This window comes from Antechinus flavipes, chromosome 3 (genome assembly GCF_016432865.1).
Source record: "Antechinus flavipes isolate AdamAnt ecotype Samford, QLD, Australia chromosome 3, AdamAnt_v2, whole genome shotgun sequence".
NCBI classification, from domain to species: Eukaryota; Metazoa; Chordata; class Mammalia; order Dasyuromorphia; family Dasyuridae; genus Antechinus; species Antechinus flavipes.
This window is the reverse complement of record NC_067400.1, coordinates 444,158,856-444,184,222: the sequence shown is the minus strand read 5'-3', so window position 1 is coordinate 444,184,222 and position 25,367 is coordinate 444,158,856. Positions and strand designations below refer to the sequence as shown.

General features: G+C 34.3%; 1 protein-coding gene across 4 annotated transcripts in view; it reads right to left on the bottom strand.

Annotated features, from left to right (window-relative positions):
* CACNB4 (calcium voltage-gated channel auxiliary subunit beta 4) overlaps positions 1–25,367 on the bottom strand; it is a 339,488-nt gene that overhangs the window by 9,574 nt on the left and 304,547 nt on the right. For all 4 annotated transcript variants that reach the window (XM_051986404.1, XM_051986401.1, XM_051986402.1 and 1 more), the window contains one exon: positions 10,364–10,549. In XM_051986404.1, coding sequence (XP_051842364.1) covers positions 10,364–10,549 — 186 coding nt within the window. The remainder of the gene's footprint in view (positions 1–10,363; positions 10,550–25,367) is intronic.

Genomic DNA, 25,367 nt, shown 5'->3' with positions numbered 1-25,367 from the left:
ATGACTCTTCATCACTTCAACAAATAGGAAACAACTGACAATCTATTGTAAAAGTTATTTTTAAATCATCTCTGTATGTTCAGACTGTTGAGTTGTTAAAGTAAAAATAATATTAAATTAAAAGATTGAATAAACTTGGAAAACATGCATATAATTGCAAGAATTTCAATTTGGTCTATTTAAATAAGCTAATGACATTGAAAATTCTGGAATGGATAAAAGAACAGACCAGAACAGATGATCTCTATTTCCTAAGCAAGCTTAATTGTTATAAATCAATTGATATAATATAGTGGCACCCCCTTTTATTTCCCCCCAAACCCAACAGAGAAAAGGTTACCAAATTATGCCCAAAGAGCTATGAAACTGTGCATATCTTTGATCCATCAGGGTCACTATGGGGTCTGCATCCCAAAAAGATCATAACAAAGGGGAAAGGACCCATATATGCAAAAATGTTTGTAGCAGCCCTTCTTGTAGTGGCAAGGAACTAGAAATTTAGTGCATGCCCATCAATTGGGGAATGGTTGAATAAATTATAGTTTATAAATGTAATGGAATATTTTTGTTCTAGAAGAAATGAGCAGGCTTATTTCAAAAAAAAGCCTGCAAAGACTTACGTGAACCGATGCTGAGTAAAGTGAACAAAACAAGGAGAACATTGTATATAATAACAGTAAGATTACATGATGATAAACTATGACAGACTTAGCTCTTATCAGCAATGCAGTAATACATGACAATTCCAATAGTCTGGGGATGTAAAATGCCACCCACAAGAAGAGATAGAACCGAGATATCACTACACACCTGTCAGATTGGCTAAGATGACAGGAAAAAAATAATGATGAATGTTGGAGGGGACGCGGGAAAACTGGGACACTAATGCATTGTTGGTGGAGTTGTGAACAAATCCAACCATTCTGGAGAGCAAGCTGGAATTATGCCCAAAAAGTTATCAAACTGTGCATACCCTTTGATCCAGCAGTGTTTCTATTGGGCTTATACCCCAAAAAGATACTAAAAAAAGGAAAGGGACCTGTATGTGCCAAAATGTTTGTAGCAGCCCTGTTTGTAGTGGCTAGAAACTGGAAAATGAATGGATGCCCATCAATTGGAGAATGGCTGGGTAAATTGTGGTATATGAATGTTATGGAATATTATTGTTCTGTAAGAAATGACCAACAGGATGAATACAGAGAGGCTTGGAGAGACCTACATGGACTGATGCTAAATGAGATGAGCAGAACCAGGAGATCATTATACACTTCAACAACGATATTGTATGAGGATGTATTCTGATGGAAGTGGATTTCTATGACAAAGAGACCTAACTGAGTTTCAATGAATAAATGATGGACAGAAACAGCTACACCCAAAGAAGGAACACTGGGAAACAAATGTGAACTATTTGCATTTTTGATTTTCTTTCCGAGTTATTTTTACCTTCTGAATCCAATTCTCCCTGTGCAACAGAAGAACTGTTTGGTTCTGCAAATATGTATTATATCTAGGATATACTGCAACATATTTAACATATATAGGACTGCTTGCCATCTTGGGGGGGGTGGAGGGAGGGAGGGGAAAAAACGAAACATAAGTGAGTGCAAGGCATAATGTTGTAAAAAATTACCCTGGCATGGATTCTGTCAATACAAAGTTATTATTAAATAAAATAAAATTTAAAAAAAAGAGATAGAACCATAGAGATTAACTGTGGATCGAAACATAGTATTTTAAAACATTTTTGTTTCTTTGATTTTTCTTTCTTGTGTTTTTCCTCTCCTTTTGGTCTCATTTTTCTTGCACAACATGACAAATATGGAAATATGTTTAGAATTGTACATGTTTAACCCATATCAGATTGCTTGCTGTCTTGAGGAAGGGAAAGTAAGGGAGAGAGAAAAAATTGGAACACAAAATTTTACCAAAATGAATGTTGAAAACTACTTTTACACATATTTGGAAAAATAAAATACAGGGGCAGCTAGGTGAGGCAGTGGATAGAGCACCAGCCCTGAAGTCAGCAGGACCTAAATTTAAATGTGACCTCAGACACTTAAGTGTCTTAACACTTCCTAGTTATGTGACCCTGGGCAAGTCAGTTAACTCCAAATGCTTCAGAAAAAAAAAAAAAGTACTGCTGAGAGAAAAAAAGATGACCAAGAAAATGTCAATAAATATTGATCCATAAGTCTGTTTTTCCATAACTGCAAAATCCTATGGGAATGATCTATGTGTTCTTCAAGAAAATCCTTGATGAAGACATGAGAAAGGAATAGTGTGGCATTAACAAACACATTCCACATCTTTTCAGCTGACTACATCTTTTCAAGCAGATAATTGACTAAAAAGTTCAGAGGATACAAAATCCAATTTTCTTTATTACTTGTTATCTATTTAAAATTTTTTGATTCAATAGTAAAATGCTATCTTTAAGATTCTTTAAGGTATACAATTAAAATGTTCCAAATTTCATTGAAATGTGAAACAACAAGAATAACTATTCAATCACCCTCTGATTGATTATTAATTCCAAATGAAGAATAAAACCAGCAGATATATGCTTTCTAAATTTGGTCTCTAATTTTATGGAAAATGTCTAGCAAAGAATCCAAATGGAAGAATACTTTATATAGAATGAACTACTCCAAATGCTCTGACTGCATCAAATTTTAGAACACCTAAGACCACCTAAATTAGGCCCATAAACACTCACAACGAGTTTAGCTTAACTCTATCCATGGGACAAATTGATGAGATGAAGAATGTCTATTATTCAGACTATGATATACAATTGTATGATCTGTTATCATGTATATTTTAGATATATACAGGAGATGGAAAATGAACTTGGCTGAGAAGTGAACAGAAAAAAAGGAATTCTGGCTTGCTTTGAGGAAAAGTAAGTGTGTATTACATTTAATGATCCTAAGCTTCTTTCTGACACAAAGGACCATATTTTTTTAAAACACATATTTTTTCTGATATATTATAATGATGTGATAGAAAGAAATTATCACATCAGTGAAATCACAGAGCCATTGAAATATCATAATATTCTTTAAAAATTATAATTTAGATTGCTAAAGTCTTATTTTTATTTGATTTTATGCTACAACATTATATGTATATATGTATATATATATAAAACTTTCTTTAAAAGCATTTTGGAGAATTGTAAAGTCAAGGCTGAAACAAATAATTAACCAACTGTGGATGAAATCAGATCTTGCTTTCTTAATAAATTTGTAATAATCTGTATTTTCATATAAACTAAATTAATATAATAAAAATAACAATCTATTTGACTGATTAAACTTATTACTCAATATTTTCTCATGTTACAATGGTTCCTATAGTATTCATATGATATTACCTCAAGCTCTGTGGAAAATTAATCTCAATAAAGCTCCTGGAGATTAGTAAAGAAGGCTTAAGAGTGAGAAAATCTCAGTGTAAAAAAAGTTCAACAAAGAAAAATTAAAATTAAAGCCAGAAACTGTCTTAGGTCATTAATGATGCAAAATAGAAATATTGGTTCAGGGTCAGGTTTACAGTCAAGATCTGGTATACATGGGAGCTTGTTTTCATTTTCCTACCATCAACATAGTTAAAAGTATTTTGTCTGTAGTGAACTACAGGCCAAGATTCTACAGCCAACTGAAAGCTGAGAAAGCAAATTATCTATCATTAATAAAATCCTAAACTTCACTGTAAGATCCCTCTTCGGTCTAACATTTAAGCTTTTGTCCTTGTTCTATGCTTTTTTCAAATACCCTTTGCTATAACATGCTGATTCCCACTGCTATAATCTTTCCTCTTAATTCAGAATGGCATTAATTCCTAGTTTTAGAATTTTTCTTCTTTGTATTTTCTCTTTTTGGATTCAGGTTTAATATCCTTTCCTCCCAAACCTCTCATGTCCTCTTCAGGACTGAATGCCAAATATGATAGAGCTCAATAGAAAGTTATAATTATATTACAATTTTCCCATAGTAGGATAGAAGAAATTTTGAGATTGAATTGTCCCACTTACGGATGCCTGAGTAAAGAACAACAAACTTATATTTCTAATTTATAAGAATTCTTAAGAACTTCAAGTTCAAAACTTCCATTTACATTGATCCATACTCTCCAGCATGGTCACCTGAATTTTTATGTATACATATAGTGTGCATATAGTGTCCACCTTCATCTTACCAATAACTTAAGTTAGTTATCTTAGTAATGAGCCATATCCTAATGAGATAGGTCCTAGGTTTCTTTTTTCCTACTAAAAATCCTAGGATTTTTAGCTTCATAAAAGAGAAAACTGTTTCAGATAGACAACATATTGTACCCTTGACCCTAATCAGTAGTCTAGCAAATATATGCCAATGGTCATAAGCCAAAACGGACAGTGATGCAAATGGCTCAGTGAGAACTAATTACCACGATGAGAAAACAAACACTAAATGAATGTTCTGATGATATACCAGCAGTGTCATATTCATAATAACTGAACTTCTATAACTATGTTACAGAAATATATCTCTTAATAAATCTATTTTAAATTCTTCAATGTGTTTCTCAGAATTCATTCAAATAAGACAATGGAATTGCTATATCCAAATTAGCTCTACAGTATGTAAAACTAAGACATGGTTCAGTAGACATATTATATCTACCTTATAATATGTTCATTTCTATCCCCTGATTCATATTCATTCATATGGTACTTTTTGCACTCATAAAAAAGCAATTTTGTAGCATAGTAATGTAACTATAATAGCATTTCAGAAAGTGCCATTTATCTCAGAGTTAACTCCACATGATCTACAATTATGACTATCATTATAACCCATTAAAACAAAACTAGTCATGATGCAAGAAGGTTCAATTGACTACATATTCCTCACAGTCAGTTAGCTGGGGGGGTCTTTACATTCCTGCAGCTGCTGGATAAGAAGTAAATAATAATTAATTCAGCAAAGGCAACATTCATTTGGTAACATAATTACTCTGATTCTTCATGTCTGAGCCTGAACATACTACAATGCATACAAAAGAACAGCGAGGAAAGAAAAATTCTCATTTTTATCTATCTCCACATTCCCTCCTGGAGAAGTTCTATGGTTGCTGACTAAGACTGGATCCTATGCAAGACATTATGTGTATAGGAGCTATACTTGCACACTTGAAAAATGCTTAGAAACATAAGCTACAAATTCAACCATGTCTGTATTCTGCACTAAAAAAAAACATAATGGGAGATCCTGATCACTTCCTATATGATAACTGCCATTTGAGGGCTGCCAAAATGCCAGTCTATTCCCAAATGCATATTTGAAACATCCACCATTAGATTCACTTCTTAGGGATTTGGAAGAATAATAGAATTTTAATTGCACATAAGTATTATGTACTATAACTATGACTTCTAGCCATGCACCAGAAGAATATTGATATTTAAAATATGGATATTCATTTCAGTAGAAATTTGAGGTCATTAAATGTTGGATCTCTCCCATGTAAATACTTTTGGTAATCACATCTCCCTATTTTACGGCTTGCCTAATAATAAAAAAGAAAGTATACATAAAGAAGTTTATCCCAGTTGGTATGTCTTTCAAGAAATATCACAAAATTTTGGGTGAATGTTTAAATATTTATATTGACTATTACGTCAAAGGTAATAAAAGTGTCAGCAGGCTTCATTGCCTAATACTATGAATAATGAACTCTGTGAAAGGGTCATATATAAAGAATCTTATAAAAGAAATGGATGATTTTTAAAAAGAAGGCAAATATCATGTGGGCAAGAGACAGTTGCTGGGTGGTCTGTTTGCTCCACTGAATCTTTATACCAGGAGCAAGTGAGAAGGGCTCCTAGAGTATTGGGTAGATGCCTGGAAGTAAACTTATGGGAACTGAGTAGGCATAAATAGTCTGTGATCAGCCTCTCTGGAGAGAACTTCTATAATAGTGAGATCACAGAGACATTTGAATATTGATTATTAAGGCAGTATATTATTATATGTTACTCAATATATTAGGTCTTTCCCCTAAAACATTAAGGTATAGAGCCCATGGAAGAGGATAGTGAAAGGAGAACAGAATGCATCAAAGGAAAAAAAAAAGTTAGCTACTTCATTGTATATCTAGATAGAAGTAATTTTCTAAAAGTTGACTTTTGATCTTGACTCTTCTAATTCTTTATTTATTTATTTTATTTTATTTTTTTGCTGAGGCAATTAGGATTAAGTGACTTGCCCGGGGTCACATAGCTAGGATGTGTTAAGTGTCTGAGGCTAGATTTGAACTTAGATTCTCCTGACTTCAGGGCTCTGACAGTGCTCTATCCACTGTGCCACCAAGCTGCCCCCCTCTAATTCTTTAATATATACTTTTTGCTTATCTCTTTGGATAAGATTTTTAACCCTACCATTCTATTGAAAATATTCCTTAAAAGATCACTAATGATCTAATTGCCAAGTTCAAGAAAACACTAAGAATGATTCCAAAGTTACAAAGCTGGGTGACTAGAGAAAGTTCAAATGAGAGAGGGAAGTTGGAGGGAAGGCAAGTTTAGGGAAGAAAGATGATGAATTCAGTTTTGAACATAATTAAGTTTGAGGTAAAGACATTTAAATGGAGCTGTCCAACACATTGTATTTTTTATTTTTTCCCTTTAAATAGCTTTTTCCCCCTTTCCCCCCAACCCTGATTTTAGTGTTTCTACAATAAGTACATTTTATGCTTTGTAATTAAGCACATCCCTCTCCTTCAGTCCTAACCTACACAGCCTCTTGTATTTGGCTTGGAATAGGGAAAAAGAACATGGGTGCCACAGATAGACAAGGAAAGAGCCAGTTTACAAGACAACTCTTTGGTACCCAATTAAGGGTAGCAAGGCTTTCTGTGACTTTTTAGGTCTACATATGTAATGACTACTAATAATGAATTAGTAGGACTTCATCAATGAGCTAGGAAGAAAAAACCCAGGACCCTCCCAGAGTCCATAGGCCCAGAACACCACAAACCATGCTCAACTTCTCCTCCAACTCTACCACATTCATGAAGAAGATAAAACAGAAGGGTCAAAGCCAGAGTCAGATAGAGGGCTGGTACCAGTCAGGGTAGGGTTGGGAAAGACTCCTGTAAGAATACTGTGGATGGCCTGTGCAGTAGGAAAATATAAAGAATACATCAGGCCCAAGAAAAAGGAGCCTCAGTTTTGGTGCTAACAGAGAGCTGAGGGAAAGGGGCTTCCACAGAAATAACCACCAGAACAGTTAAGAAGAAGAATGAACTGAAGTGGTCAGCCACAATGTGTGTGGTTACTAAATCTGACCATCTACAGAAGTGGTTTTGGTTGGATGAAAATGATATACAATTAGCTGAAACTCCTTAGTTTCCCTGCTTCTGAATAAGGGAGAATAGGGGTGAGTATGTAAGGACTGTGAGACAATGATGAGTGAACATGGCAGTTCTGAGACCAATGAGTAGATCTCAGTCTGAGCTGGGATCCAAATGAAATCATGGGTCAGCTGTTATTGAAGAGGGACAGAAAGTCATCATTACTATTGGTAGGAAGATCAGATAGGACAGCAGCTTATCAGGATTGGTCAGTTCTGGGAGGATATCCAGGGATGGTTCTGGCCCTTCTCCGATTCTGGGCATCCCTGTCTGCCCCATCATGCCTGCAGTAGAAGCAAAGACCAGCTTGCCACTAGAACTTGCCCCACTCGATGGCCCCAAGGGTTGCTAGGAGGTTTTTGATGATGGAGCTGTGACCCTGGTGGAATACTGAGATTGTGCAGCCCCTGTCCAGCAGATATTTTAAGTGGTCAGCTAGGAGTTCCCAGGAGAATTTAGCTATGCAAATATAGACTTGGACAAAGGCCTAGGCTTCTTTGTTTCATCATGGTTTACAAGTGGCCATGGTCATGCCAGCAAAGCATAAACTCTGGCAGACTCTACTAGTTTAGAAAAGCTTCAGAATAATTCTGGCAACAACCTATTTCTGCTTTCCAGGGATAAAACAAGCTAAGTATGGAGAAACTCAATGATGATGATGACAACAATATAGTTATCATTTATAATAGCACCTACTGTATGCCAGACACTGTCCTAAGTGCTCTCCAAATAATTTCTCATTTAATCATCACAAAAATCCTGTGATACTATCATGACCATCCTTACTTTTCAGATGAGGGAACTCAGGCAAACAGAGATTAAGTGACTTGCCCCAGTACTCAGAGTTATTAATGACCAAAGGCCAGCTTTTACTTTTCTGACTCCTGTAGTCCAGTACTGGAAAGATAATTCCTTAATGATGAATTCTTTGGCAACTATGACCACCCCAAACAAAGAAAAATACACAATGACTCAGTTGCATAAGCTTCCTTCAACTTCTCTAATAACAGTAGGTAAATGATGGGGAAGTAGGAGATACAAAGAATCAAACAATTTTTAGACTACATATTAACAGAGTTATTAGAAATGTAAGCATGAGATCCTTAGAACCACAACCTTCAAGCTAGAAGGGAACCCAAACCATTCATTTTACAGCTTCATAAACTGTGGCTTAGAGGTTTAATGATTTGCCTTGAGTCAGACAAATAAGTCAAACAGGATTCTTGACTCCAAGTCTAACAGTTTATCCATTTAACTGCCTCTTGACCAATGAGTAGACACTTTAATGAAGGGACTTAGTTGTACCAATCTTGATGTCCTTAATATAAATGAAACAGAAAACAAAAATAAATTCAGCTAAATGTAAAGATGGCTCATCTTTATAGTTTGTTTTATTGTGCATCCAAAGGCAACAAGAAATATTTTTGGAGTAGTTGGTCATTTTGTATTATGGGTCTCATGAAAAATACTTGCAAAGATCCCCTAGTATTATTAATTATAATTTTTTTGAGTTTGCACTTTTGAGTTTGCAGAGGGCTTCGCACACATTATTTAACTTGTACTACATGAGAAAATAGAAAGGATGTTAAAAAAGACAAAGATGAAGAAAGCAAGTAGTAGACAAAGAATATACAGAGGTCTGTGACAGATACAGCATGACTTGGAGAATGCAGAGAGATTGCTTCTTAAGATATATGGAAAAGGAGAATAACAAACACCTGGAAAATATCAGAAATTATTACTATCTCTCAATAAGTCATGAAAAAATATTCCCTAGAAGCTATTGCCTATTTTCTTTTCTCTAAAAAAAAAATCTTCATTAAACTAAGCCACATCTATATTAAAGGTATCCATGATGAATGAAAAAGTACAAAAAACATGATAAGCAAAAAATATAAAAGGAAGTTTCATTCAGAAGCCATTTTTCTTCAAGTCTTAGCTTATCTGCCACCTCTTGCATAATGATTTCCCTAATTCTCACCTATTGTTATTGTTTATTTCCTTTTAATATATTTCTGTATATTTTATATCTTTCTAGAGGAATGTAAGTTCCTTAAGATCAGGGATTGTTTTAGTTTTGTCTTTCTTTTCCATCATCAGGTTTATCTTTCATAGAGTAGATATTTAATAAATATTTGTTGACATGAATTTAATTGAAGAGATGGTACACAAACATACTTCTATTAGAATATGTATCTTGAGAAGGCAATAGACAACCAACTTAGTCCATTTGGAAAACTGTATATTGTTTCTAATGACTCCAAACTTATTTCTGAAATAATGGACCATCTTTTTAACATCAGTATTCCTCTCATGGTGCTATATATGATGACAGGTCATGAAATAGTACAGTCTCTCAAGTATTAAAATTGTAAGTAACCCAAAGGATTGTGGCAAAATACATGGTGAGAGTAATAAAGTGCAGTATATTACTAAAGAAGAATAATTACACAGGACAGCATAAAGAATAATTTTAGAGATAACTAGGCCTAGAAAAGGAAGAAAATTCATCACATAGAAAGAATAAGAGATTACTAATCAACAATCTCTATGTATTCCACTGGTACCCATGCAATGGCAAGAGATTAGGTGTCTACAGCAGTTTAGTATGGATTCTTTATGGAAGATTTATGGAAGGATATGATTGAGAGATGTACAGAATGAAAAGGCGTGACTAGGTTGTGATCTAAGTCATTACAGAGAAGAGTTATAATAATAAGATCAAAGATCACTAAAAATATTAAAACATGGAGATTTTGAATTCACCTATAAAGAAGTAATCTAAACCTTGTTCTAAACCTTGTATTGCCTTCAAGGACTAGCACTGATATGTACAAAGTAATCTCTTAATAAATGATGTATTTTATTTTTACCATGGAATATTTTCCTCCTCAGGTTCACCATCATTGGTCTACAAGGTGTAAAGAAAATGCTTGAAAAAAGCAACTGAATTATCAGGTACCTGTAATCCAGAGATTGCAGTGGGGTATGGTGAAAGTGCTGTAGAGCCCAAATTCCTTCCAAGTAGGGGTGTCATGGGGGTGCTACTTGTTGTATGTGTAGCACGCCAATATGCCTCAAGGTATTCTGCCAAATGTTCACATGCATCCTCAAGCTGATTTTCATCCAGAATAACATCAAACATTTCCTGTCCACAGCAAGAAAAAATCATGTTAGTTCCCTTTTAGTTTATAAGCAATAAAACCCTTAAATTCTAGTGTGTATTGATAACACCATGCTAATATTTACTTTAGCTATCTATCATCCTTATATATAAATTTCTCTATCAGAACCAAATGATGTATTGTCAGGTCCACACAAAGTTAAGTGAGTGTCTAGAATTATTCAGTGAATAGGAGGAAAAGCAAATCTAGATATTTAAAAGAAAGCAGTTTTTTCCATCTGAAGTATCTAAGTAAATTTTTTATTTTGTTTGTATGATGTCTTAGGTTTTAAAAAAGATTACAACAATATTGCAGTTAGTAAGACGAATGAATATTTTACTAAAAGTTATAACACTCTATGAAAGAACTTCTTACCTATATGAATGAAATTTAAACTGTTTTATTTTTTAGATACACAACTTTGATTCAAGAACATTCAACATTCATAAGGTTTTTTTTTTTAACTTTCTATATGAAACCAAGTCCAATTTCCAGGTATTCTCTATTCTTATCCATTTCAATTTAATATCATAAAGACTGAACAATGAGCATAGGTTTCTAAATAGCACAATGTTTTTAAAAATAATGATCATAGCTTAACATTTATAAGTTTTAAAGTTTTGTTCTCACCACAACTTTGCAAATAAGTGGTAAAAATGTTATTTCCTCATTTACAAATGAGAAAACTGAGATTTCAAAATTAAGTGATTTAGTCATTGTCATTTAACAGAGACACATTCATATCTAGATTTCCTAACCCCAAGTCCCAATGATGTTTTCACTATATCATACTGTCTCTCAGATATCAAACTTGGGTTAGTATTGATAAGCATGTAAAAAATATCCTTATTACAGATGATCTCTGTAATCTCTTGTGTAATAAGTGCATCTTATTACATCTCCTGTGTAATAAGAAATAATAATACCTATTCACTTACATAGTACTTGAAATTTTGCAAAGTGATTTCTGCTTGTTATTTCATCTGATCCTTTAAACAATCTTATAAGGAAGGGGCTTAGCTAGCTACATTTTACAGTTGAGTATGCCAAAGTTTAGAGATTATATGGCCTAGGTTCACAGAATTAAATGTTTTCCTGACTTCAAGTCCAATACTATTCATTGTGCCATCCAGCTGAGTTTCATTTTCTTTAGAAGACATTAAAGGTCAGTTTAATTTTGATATAACCAAAACAGAAGTATTTTGTATATTTTTACAATGTTTGTCCCATGTAATCCTATAGAGTTGAAATTAACGTTCTTTCAAATAGAAAGAACAAGCCTATCTATACTCTTAAAGGAGTATAGGAGGAATATAGAGGAAGAAGTCTATGTATCACGAGGAAAGGAGAGTTTTTGTTTTGTTTTGTTTGGCAAAAATTAAATTTATATTGCTAAAACAGAGTTTTTAAGCTAATGACAGAAGATACATTTGAAGAGTATGGTCAATTTTATTAATGAAAGGACCATAGTCATATTATCTACTACTGGTAAAGATACCAGAATTGAATAGCTGTCTTGCCTTCTCAGAATATCCTTATCTGTCCCAGAAATTGGTAGATATCTTTCTTCCCTCTACTTGTACCCTGAATCTTAATAGATCTTACTTCTGTCAAGATCTTCCTCCATCAATTCTTTCTTCTATTCTTCATCTAACCTTTCTTCCTCTCTACTGGCTCCTTTCCCTTGTATTACAAATATGCTCAGATCTCCTCAGTCCTAAAACAAAACAAAAAACCCAAACAAAAACCACATACCTTCCACAGATTCTTTTATCCTTTTATATGCTTCCCATCAAGAGATAGATTTCTTGAAAGAATAGTCTACGTTCACTGCCCTCAATTCCTTACTACCCACTCATTCCTTATCTCTATACCTGGCAAATAGTAGACACTTAATAAACACTTTTTTTTTCTTTCCTTATTCCCACATCCCATGAAAATTGCTCTCTTAAAGTCATCAAAGACATCACAGTTGCCATTTCCAATAATCTTTTAAGAGTGCTCTTTTTTTATTGTATTTTATTATTTTATTTTATTATTATAGCTTTTTATTTGCAAGATATATGCATGGGTAATTTTTCAGCATTGACAACTGCAAAAACCTTTTGTTCCAATTTTCCCCCTTTTTCCCACTACCCCCTCCCCCAGATGGCAGGTAGATCAATACATGTTAAATATGTTAAAGTATATGTTAAATACAATATATGTATACAATCCATACATTTATTTTGCTGCACAAGAAGAATCGGACTTTGAAATAATATACAATTAACCTGTGAAGGAAATCAAAAATGCAGGTGGACACAAAGAGAGGGATTGGAAATGCTATGTAGCCATTCACACTCATTTCCCAGAGTTCTTTTGCTGAGTGTAGCTGGTTCTATTCATTATTGAACAAATGGAACTGACTTGGTTCATCTTATTGTTGATGAGAGCCACATCCATCAGAATTGATCAGCATATGGTATTGTTGTTGAAGTATATAATGACCTCCTGGTCCTGCTCATTTCACTCAGCATCAGTTCATGTAAGTCTCTTCAGGCCTTTCTGAAATCATCCTGCTGGTCATTTCTTACAGAACAATAATATCCCATAACATTCATATATCACAATTTATTCAGCCATTCTCCAATTGATGGGCATCCACTCAGTTTCCAGTTTCTGGCCACTCCAAAGAGGGCTGCCACAAACATTCTTGCACATATAGATCCCTTTCCCTTCTTTAAGATCTCTTTGGGATATAGGTCCAGTAGTAAACACTGCTGGATCTAAGAGATATACACAGTTTGATAACTTTTTGAACATAGTTCCAAATTGCTCTCCAGAATGGCTGGATATATTCACAATTTCACCAACAATGTATCAGTGTTCCAGTTTTCCCACATCCCTTCCAACATTCAGCATTATCTTTTCCTATCATTCTAGCCAATCTGACAGGTATGTAGTGGTATCTCAGAGTTGTCTTAATTTGCATTTCTCTGATTAATAATGAAAAGTCCTCATTTTTAAGGGAAAAGACCGTGTTATTTATCTTTATCCATTGAATGCTTAGCACAGCATTGTGCATATAGTGGGCCTTCAGTGTATTTGATGATTGAATTTGATCTACTTTACTTACATTAGTGCTACAGTATGATTCTAAACTAGTAAGTGTGATTTTAAAAAACATCCAAATCAATATTTATACAATCAAGTAAGTGCTATCTTTTGAAGCAGTTACTGTGGATGGATGTTCACCATTGGAATGATGAATTCCATGGATAACATCATGGATTTCAAAGGTGATTAATTTCAAGGCAATATTTGTCTTAGTTTGAGTATTTTGTTTAGAAATTCAGTTATTTCAGGGTTAGGAGGTAACAATAAGAGGTAATGATGGACACAGAGATTGAATTTGTGATTTCACTAGAATGTAGAACTCTTAAGTGAAAAAACTCCCTTTACCAATGCAGATTGAAATTTTGCTAAATTCTTAGAAAATTTCTTATATAATAGAAAGGTTAAATTACTTGCCTAGGGCTACACAGCCAGTATGCATTAGAGAATGTATCTAAACCTAGGTTAGGCAGGCTCTGAGACCAACTCTCTTTGTCATACTGCCCTTCTACTCATTTAATCTTTGGTTGCTTTCTTCAGAACTGAATGCTCTTTCCTAGAACCCAAAGACCAGGGCTAATAGAAAGAACAGGCACAGTCTCTGTTTCTTATCTTTACTGCCATATCCCACTTAACAACCTCTCCATCTTTTATGTTTTCTCCTATCTTTATCAGCCGTCTAAATCCTTGTCATGCTTCCCTCCTGGATCAAAAGTCATCTTCCTTCTATTTTACAAAGTTCAATACCTCACTTTATATGTCTTCTTCATATTTGGGAATTTCAATACGTATGTCAATGTCTCCAAGGATATTTTTATTTCCGAAATCATCAACTTCCTAAACACCTATGACCTCCATCTTCCCTCAACTTTATCCATACACAGGAATAGTTATACATTTCATCTTATATTATCTCTATTGTTCTACTTCTATGATTCAAAAATGAAATTTTCTATCTTTGGCCCAAACCTCCAATCCTTTGCTTTCTCCCTATTTTTTTACTTCTCCTAAAGATGGCCCCCATCCTCCCTGTTCATTCATTCAATCATTTTTTTTCTCTAGTCTTAATTTCTTTTCTTCATAGTCTTGACAATATGGCTTACCAATTCAAACATAAGAGTAGCATCTATACTTGAGTCGCTTTCTCCATTGTTCTATCACCTGTCATACTTTGCCAACCATCTATCCATTAGTCCCGAACCCACCTATTCCCCTTCTTCTTACATACCTCTAAGATGCTACAAGATCAAGTCAACTGAATTCACTATCAATTTATGTTATTTAATCTCAACTGATCAACTCTTTAGAATATTCTTTTTATATTGAAAAATATGACACAAACCTAGCTAGTGTAGCTACCCAAGTCAGGTCATGTCTGCTGCAAACATGCGAGAGCCCACAGTAGGATTTGGTTGGAGAAAGAATTCTCATTAACAACCAAAAAAAAAAAAAAAACAAAACAAAAAATTATGTATAAATAATTCTGACAGTTTCAGGCAACTGAAAAGCAAAGGGGGCAGAACAAAATAATATTGTTCCTTTTGTTGCAATTAATCATAGAGGAATCTTCGTAACTGAGATGCTCTCAAGGTACTTCCCAAATGAGCAACATCGTTACTCTATTATGGGTTATATTCTATAGTCGGCCTCTCTTTCACTTCTATTAATGGAATAGGAGCTACTGGTGCAGGTCAGAAAAGGTGATTATGTCCCAAATGAACAATGAATACAGAATTTGAATACTGTCAAATCAAAACACGTTTCTTTATGTAATTAGACTGCTTTGTCTCCTTGAAAATTCTCCATCTTTCTTCCTCCTGCTGCTATTGGTCATCCATCAATGAGTCTTGTCTCCTTTTCTGGTTAAGTTGTATAATCCTCCTTTCTATAATCGTCAGACTTTATTTATTTACTCTGTGTTTGTGTGTGTGTGTGTGTGTGTGTGTGTGTGTGTGTGTGTGTATGTGTGTGCACACATGCAAATGTTTGTCTGGTCTCTTGCCTCAGTATTCCATCAGTTTCCCCCAACCCTCCCCATCACTCCTGGGCCACATCCTTCCAGATGAAGGGTTACTGGTCCATAGGTCCATCCTAGGGTTTCAAAAAAAAAAAAAAAAAAACCACTGCTTTTCAAACCTCTATGTGAAGTGATTTTTACATAATGCAAATTTCTCTGACAACTTTGATTAGAGAGGGAGAGGAGATGGCACACCATTCTGGGACATGTGGTGGCTGGAACAAGAGAAGGAATTTGACAATAGTGGTAGGGGGTAGGGGCAGCAAGCCAGAGGCAGGCACACTGAACAGAAAGACACAAGGGCTAGATATTCAGGGATGCAAGACAGGCGGGTAAAGTGGGGACGTGGTCTTCCCTTGCAGCACAGAGGGCTGGTCTCTTTGCTTCTGTTCTATTTTCTTGTGGTGATTGGGCTTTCTTTTATTATTATTTTTTAAGGGTTGTGGGTTTTTTGTTTTTGTTTTTGGTGGGAGAGTCGGGGAGGCCACAAAATGCTGAGCTGAAGAGCAGGTGTAGTTATACAGCAAAATTACTGTAGGTAAGTTTTTTTCAATACAGATTTCTTTCAGAATTCTTTATGTAAAATTGAATTTGTATTATAAGAATTTACATAAAATGGAAATTAATTGGAAACTAGGATAAATTTAAAAATCAAGTACCATAAATAAAGGGGGAAAAAAGATATGCCTAAGTTACTCTCTAGCTTCAACAGATTTTTAAGAAATTATTTTGGTTTAAAATATTAGGACACTCTACAAAAAAAATTAAAATAAATAAAAGCACTTTGCAATGGGATTTTATTAAATGATAAACTGTTTTAGAAATATCTGCTTAATTCTTAACTCTTCATAGGTCAGAGACATAATACCACTTCCCAGAAGTAGAAAAGTGGAACAGCTATGGCAATTTTTAGGTTGCCAGGAAGAAAATTGTTTTGTTTTCCACCATCACCACTCTAAGGAGCCATATGCTCCAAGGGGTTATAAACTTTCTTCTAAGTACCTCTTCCACCTTAAATCAAGTCAATAAGACAATACAGTGCTAGACACTGTATTTCTGCCAGGGATGAAAAGAAATGAAAAAGAAAAAGAATTTTCTGCTCTTGAGGAGGTTATAGCCTAATAGACTATGTATAAACCAGATGTATAAAAGATAAATTGGAGAGAATGAATTAGCATTTAGGAAGATCAAGAAAGTCGTCTTGCAAAAGGTAGAAATTTTGCTAGCTTTTGAAAGAAGGTAGGAAGAGTAGGAGGCAAATGAGAAGGAGGATAAAATTTCAAGTATAAGGGACAGTCAGTGATACTATCCAGAGTTGGGATATGGATTATTATGTACAACAAGGAACAACAAGGAAGCCAGTATCACTAGATTGAAGAATGTAAAAACAGGAGCAATGTAGAAGAGGATTGGAAAGGCAGGACAGGGCCAAGTTATGGGAACTGTGAAAACCAAACAACAGATTTTATATTTGACTCTGAAGATAATAATCAGTTAAGTTTACTTAATGGGGTAGAAGAAAGTGGTATTAGCAGATTTATACTTTTGGAAGATAACATTGACAGGTAAGTGGAACATGGCCTACAATGGGGAGAGACTTGTGGTAGAAGACTAATCCTATGTCTACTATAAAAGTCCATGAATGAGGTAACAGATATTGTGGGGGAGGGAGATGAACATTGATAGTGATAAAGTCAGAGGAGGAGAGGATAATAAATAGACATGACTGCCAATTCTCAATAATAACATTTTATAGGGATGTTAGAAACCTCATTCTACAGTGAGGTGGAACAGACTATAACCAAAAGCAGCCCACCATACTCTACCTGCTTCAGCACTAAACATATTGCCTGGCACCTAGTAGATATTTAATGAATGCTTGATGAACTGAACCTCTTTATATCAAAGGAATACAGATTTAGCTTTAGAACATATCTTTTAAGACCTCTAAGTCAGCTATCTTATTTTATGAATAAGGAGATTGAAGCCCAAGGTCAGACAGAGTGACAAGCCTGAGATTTGAACTTAAGTCTTTTGACTGTAAATTCACCATTCATTCAATTGTCATATGCTTAATCTCTTGAGACACAATAAAATGAAAGGAATTTTTGAAAGGAATTTTTTACTAGTCTAAATAAAAATTGGCAGTTAGGTGGTGCATTTTCAGGCCAGAAGTCAAGAAAACTCTTTTTCCTGAGTTCAAATTCAGATTCAGACACTTACTAAGCATGTGACCCTGGGCTCACTTACCCCTGTTTTTCAGTTTCCTCATCTGTAAAATGAGGAAGGAAATGGCAAGACTAGTATCTTGGTCAAGAAGACTCCAAAGGGGATCATGAAGAGTCAGACATGACTGAAAAATGACTGACCAAGAACTAAATAAAGTCAACAAATAAATGACTATAGAAAAGCTCAGCTATATCTAAGTGCTTCAGATCAAGGTTGCTACATATTGGCAATTGTCTCAGTTCTGTTATCCTTCTTCTATCATATCTGGCCACTTCATTTTTCCTCCCTGTTGAGACAGAAAACCATTCCTTCTATGTTAGGGGGACAGCTACCCACCTCCTTTTGATGCTTTGGTTGATTTTTGTGTATGTTCCTCCTATTTCTTTCTATCTCTGAAACTGGTTTCCTACCACTCCTCCAGGACATAAAGAAAATGTATACACACTTCAACAACGATACTGTATGAGGATGTATCCTGATGGAAGTGGATTTCTTCAATAAAGAGAAGATCTAATTCAGTTCCAATTGATCAATGATGGACAGAATCAGTTACACCCAGAGAAGGAACACTGGGAAATGAGTGTGAACTGTTTGCATTTTTGTTTTTCTTCTCAGGTTATTTTTACCTTCAAAATCCAATTCTTCCTGTGCGACAAAAGAACTGTTCGGTTCTGCACACATATATTGTATAATATATTTAACACATATAAGATTGCCTGCCATCTAGGGGAAGGGGTAGAGGGAGGGAAGGGAAAAGTAGGAACAGAAGTGAGTGCAAGGGATAATATTATAAAAGATTACCCATGCATATGTACTGTCAATAAAAGGTTATTTAAAAAAAAGAAAATGTATACAGCAAACCAATAACTAGGAACTATGGACCATTAACTTCCAGTTACCATTAATACTCTTAGAAATTCAGGGCCTTTTCCCAAAACCTCTGAGATTTTGGAATCTCTATGTCCCAATTAAGTACACAGGTATGATTGCATCTGGAATTGCTCAATTTCCAATTCACAGGTTTTGCAGCATAGTGAACCTGTACATTAAGTGGGTCAGAAACAATTGCTTCTGAAAGTGTCAGATATTTCAAGTATAAAGGTAAAATTACCCAATTTCATTCTTTATTAATGGAAAAATTTTAATAAGGGAGCAACATGAACTAGCATATTGGGAACTATCATGAACCTTAGAGGGCTTATATTTAGCCACAACAAATCTAAATCTCTACTGCAATGGGGTGAAAGGATGACAAAGAAAAGATTACATACTACTACAGTTGCTGTAATGTTTGTTAGAGTGTTATAAGATTCTTTAGTTTTACATATAAAAGGGTGGATTTTTATCATTATATGTCTTTTTACATGGAAAACTATATAATTTTTCATGGAGGTAAAAAATTTTTTTGGTCAGTTTTTGTTAGCAAAAGTCATCATTGTTAGATTAATTGATTACTTTTCATTTACATATTCATTTACTTTTCTATTTATTTATACAGAGTTTTCATTATTATGGTACTTAAATCATTTGACTTGGGGCTTTTTTTCTTTTCTATTCTAATTTAAACTTCCAGTTAGAGGTGAAGAGGACACAAAAAAATTACAATACTTGAATTTATCTGTGTCAAATTTTAAAATGAAACTTGCAAGCTTATATGTTATAGATAAATTCAGGCTATGTCTGAAACAAAGGTTGGACAAGAGCCTTCTCCTGGATGAGTCAAAGAAACAAGGACAATAGGTCTTATTTTGGAAAGAACAATCCAAGAATGTAAGATCAATTGTAGGTGATTCTATTCTAGCACAAACATCCTTACAATGTTTTAGTCTTGATTCAACCATCTTTTCCTTGTGAAATATAGCCTTTGTTCCAATAGTATCTTTGTCTGGGTAGCCTGGCTATCATTAGGCCAGGGTTCTAAAGTTCTCACTCTGTCAGTTAAAATGTGCTCTGTGACATTAAGCAATTTTCATCAAGTCATTTTCAAAATGAGTAAGTTCGATGCAAGTCTCTAAGGCTCCTTCCAACTCTGACATAGGATCATAGCTTGATACCTGGAGGGGACTTTATAGGCCAAAATTCCTTATTTTGAGATGAAGAACAGAGACTCAGATAACAGACAAGGGTTCAAATCTTGGTCCTTTGATTCCAAAGCCACTATGTTTTCTACTCTATCTTGGTAGTTCTTCAACAGAATCTAAGTTTTATTTTAAAAAGTTAATTTTTAAAGTTACTGTTCTAAGCACTAGTAGCAGTTCTCTATTCTGTCAACTCAATTTTCTGGCTTTGCAGAGGGACATGCAGTGGTCAGTTAAATCAGTCTCAGTTCTTCTTAAAGAAGTCCAAATGATATCAAGATCAGAAACCATTTGAAAACAATGAAAATTGGGACTTTGTACTAAATTAGAGACAGTTTTTAACTACTGTCCTTTTTGTGGCCTCAAATTACGTATGTCAGAATTAAAAGGCAGAATCTAATCTTATCATAGACATCAATTAACATTATTGCATGTTACATGTAACCTCATTCATGTTATCTAAAATTAACATGCTTTAATAATGTTGCCCAATGATTTGGAAAATTTTTATTACTAAATCATTTATCCAATCTATATTTGGATCTCCAAACTCTGAATCATTCTGTCATACAAATTTTTACCAGAAATCTCTCCAGATCTACCTTTGACACTATCTTTGCGACCTTCTTTAAATCATTTAACTTCTTTATGCTTATTTTCCTTATCCACAAAATGAAGAGGCTGGATCAGATGACCTCTTCTGGCTCTCTTCCAGGTTTAAATATATGGCATGATCTATGATAATGATCTTATCAGGATAGCAGGTTTACTACCTGAAGAGAGTTTGCTTTCTAGAAAGATTATAGCGTATCAGTCCCCACAGCATTGATACTGCCCATTGTGACATTTCTCCAATTTTCTCAATGTAGGGAAAGGTGCTAAATCAGCTCTCTGGATTGCCTGGATCATGAAAAATCCATATTGTGTCTAGTTACAATTAATTTAGACAAACCAAGTTGTACCTTAATCACAAGTGTTTAGTTACTAGATTTCTTAGTATGAAATGCACTAAAATATTTAAAAGTCAGTCAATAAATGTTTATTAAACAACATCTATATGCCAGGAATTGTGCTAAGTGCTGGGGACACAAATACAAAAAAGACAGTGCTTACCTAAAAGAAACTTACACTATGCTTTTCTGATGATTGCAAAGGATACCAAATATGTATAAATAGCTCCCCTTCCGCCAGTAAATTTATGCCATTGAGGGAATGAAGAAGGGACCCCGAAACTTGAAAACTCCTTGAAGGAGAAAATCTCCTTCAACTCTGCCTCAGTGAGGGACCCTGCTGGAGGGACAAACAGTTTCATTCTGTTATCTAGGTGGGGTAGGTTCAGTCCTGAAAGTCATTGAATTCTATTCAAATTCCAGCCCAAGCTGAAACCCAGCTTGTAGAATGCCACCCACTAGCCCCCTTCAACTTGTAGCCAAAGCTCTTATTATAAACGAGCCAAACTAAAATCCTCTCTTTGCAAAGGTTCTAAACATGCCATGCCATGCCAAGGAAACCTCTGACCACTGGAATACTATTCTCTTCTAGTGTTATCCTCTCTCTCTCCTCACCTATCTCCCTAATGAGACCTTATGCCTCACTGTCAGGATTTCTAACCTTACTTCCCAATCCCTATAATAAAACTTTTATCAATATAGGTTTTTGGGTTTGTAAATTTCTTTACAGAGAATCTCTTTGCCACCAGAAGGGAGTTCCCCAAAACTCCCTATTCTTGCACTGAATCCCAAAGACCTCAGAATCCCTGAATCCCAAATCTGTCACTAGACCTTATCATTTAATTCCCTGACCACCAGAAAGCCTAATCTCATTTTGGTTCCGTAAATCTAGATCTTATCATTTGGTTCCCTGACAAAAGGGAACCCCCAAACCTAAACCTCATCAGGAATAGTTAAAATAACAGCTATAGTCATAGATACATATTTTATTCTTCCATTTATCCTTGAATTTATCATTGAAATGTCTGATGTAGCCATATGCTAATTTCAATCATGTTAATTATTTTTTTAAAAGTGTTACATTAATCGAAAACTGAGAACCAGCATTATGTACAAAAGGAATAAACTAGAAACCTTTCCAATTAAACCAAAGTGAAGCAAAGACATCTATTATTGCCATTATTTTTTAATATCATACTAATTATTGTTAGTTATTACCTTATTAGGCAAGAAAAAAATTGAAGGAATAAGAATAGGCAAGGAGAAAACAAAACTGTCACTTTTTTTTTTTTTGCAGACAATATGATGTACTGAGAAACCTTAGAAAATAAACTGAAAACTAATTGAAACAATTAACAACTTTGGCAAATTTGCAGGATATAAAATAAACCCACATAAATCATCATCATTTTTCTGTATTACCAACAAAATTCAACAGAAAGAGATAGAAATAGAAATTGCATTTAAAATAACTGCAGATGGCATAATAATTGGGAGTTTACCTGCCAAGACATAATCAAGAATTATACGAATACAGTTACAAAACATCCTTAACACAAATAAAGAGATCTAAACACATGGAGAAATATTAATAGCTCATGGGTAGGCCAAGCCAATATAATAAAAATGTCAATATTGTCTAAATTAATTATTCAGCTCCATAACAACAAAACTAACAAAGAATTACTTTCTAGAATTAAAAAAAAATGATGAAAAATTCATCAAGAGGAACAAAAGGTCAAGGATATCAAGGAAATCAAGGGAAAAATAAAAGTGCAGGAAGGTGGCCCAGCAATATCAGATTTCAAATTATGTTACAAAGCAGTAATAATCAAAATAATCTGATACTGGGTTAAAAAGAGAGTAGTTGATCAATGGAATAAAGTACACAATACATAGAAGTAAACGACCAGAGTAAATCCCTTTATTGGGGCAATACTTAACTATTTGACAAAAATTAATGGAAAAACTTGAAAGCAATCTGTCAGAAAGTAAATAGAGACCAGCAATTTACATTGTATACCAAATTAAACTCAAAATAGGCACATGATTTACATATAAAGGGTGGAAATCATAAACAAATTAAGGGAACATTTTGCCTCTTTTTGTATTCCCAGTGCTTAGAACTGTGGCAAATAGTAGAATATACCCTCTGACCTGCCAATATCACTGTTAGGCCTGAACCCAAAAGATATAAAAGAAAAAAAAAAGGACCCATATGTACAAAAATAGTTATAGCAGCTCTTTTTGTGATAGCAAAGAATTAGAAATTGAGGGGATATCCATAAATTAGGAAAATACTAAACAAATTTTACACACACACACACACACACACACACACACACACACACACACACGATTGTAATGGAATACTATTGTGCTATTAGGAAGAGGATAGTTTCAGAAAAACATGGGAAGACTAATGTAATACCCTGAATAAAATTATTATTTCTCCTATGACATAGTTAATGTATGAAAGTTTTGCATGATTTCATATCTGTAATAGGTGATGGAGGAAGAGAATTTTGAACTGAAAATTATTTTCAAAAGTTAAAAAGAGAAAATCTTATACAATGAATTTATATGATTTTGCTTTTGACCCATGAATTATTTGAGGGCCCTGATGTTATGCTTATATATCTGTGGCTGAGTTGGATGGATGTGATTGCTCAAATTACTAAGGATTAGTCCTATAAACAATAGGACCAGTATTTCCAGTTCTTAATATGTGACAAACTTTGAAAATAGGTCATAATTATCTCTGATAAAGGCTTCATATCTCAAATATATAGAAAATTGATATAAATTCATAAAAGTACAAGTTGACAAATAGTCAAAAATTATGAACAGGTAGTTTTTAGACAAATAAATCAAAGTATATGAAAAAATGCTCTAAATCACTATTGATCAGATAAATGCAAATTAAAATAACTCAGGTATCACCTCACATCTACTAGAGTGGCTAATATGACAAAAAAGGATAATGTTGGCTGTGGGAAAACTGAGACAATATTGCTCTGTTGGTAGAGTTGTGAACTGATTCAACCACTCTAGGGAACAATTTGAAACTATGCCCAATGGGCTATAAAGCTGTACATGCCCTTTAATACTACTGCTAGTTCTATATCCCAAAGACATCCACAAAAGGGAAAGGAACTTATTTATACAAAAATATTTACAGCTACTCTTTTTGTGGTGGGTAAGAATTGGACTTTGTGTCATCTGCAAATTTACAAATATGACTTCTATGCCTTTATCCATAGCATTACAAAAAATAAAAAAATAAAAAAACAGGAGAGGCAACATGGTGAAGTGATTAGAAAGTTGCCCTGGGAAGTCAGAAAGGCATAGATTCAGGTCCTGCTTTGGACATCTATTGTTTGACCCTGGACAAATTATTTAATCTATCAGTGACACTGGAGGCAACTCTTTATGATTCTAAGTTATAGATCAGTTGGTAATCTGTATTGGTAGAAGCAATTTCATCATAAAGGAGTTCCTTACATTCCCCCCCCCAAAAAAAAAATCTACAACTCTATGGGGAAAAAAGATTTTTAAAATTATTATTATTATTATCAGATACCCGAGGCCCTCTGCTTAAGACCTTCCAAGTTAGGACAAACTCCTAAACTATCCATTTGTACCATTATTTAACCTAAATCTATCTATCATTCTCATAAGAAAAGCATGAAGAGTTTTATCAAATGCTCTGCCAAAATATAGGCATATTTTATCTACAATATGACCTTGATCTACCAGTCTAGCAACCTTGCCCAACAAGGAAATGTGATAAGTCTGACATAACCGATTCTTGGTGAAGCCATGCTGGCCTTTTGTAATTTCTGCTTCCTTTACTAGATGTTCACTAATTATCCCCTTACTAAGCAATTCTAGAATTTTTGATACCTGATTTGATTAAGTTTCATTTAGGTCTTTTCTGAATATTACTTGTTTTATATGTAAGTCTTTATACTCCAACAAATTAAAAGCAAATTGAAGTCAAGATATATTTTAGGAGGAGATAGTGGCACAAGGTATCTGAGTAATAGGAGACAAAGCAGAGAGAAGAGGACTTTATAGCAAGTGGCCCAATTTTTTCTGTAAAATATGTAGAAAAGTTCTCAGACAAGCGGATGGAGGAGGGGAAACCATAGAAAGTTTAGAGAAGGATGAAAATAGTTGGAAAAGTCACTGTAGAGAATGGAATGGCAAGTTAATAAAGGAAGTATAATATAGTTGCCTAGCAACAATGAGGGCCTAGTTAAGACTGTAACATAAATTTGTTGTAAATGAATTAGAAGGGTTACATGATTTTCTCTAGCTTCACTTAATAGCAAAGGTGAAGGATAGTGAAAAAAAAGCTGAGGCTTGGCTGGGTATATGGTAATATGGCAAGGAGGCTAAGCATTCAAGAGAAGAGGATGCTATAGAG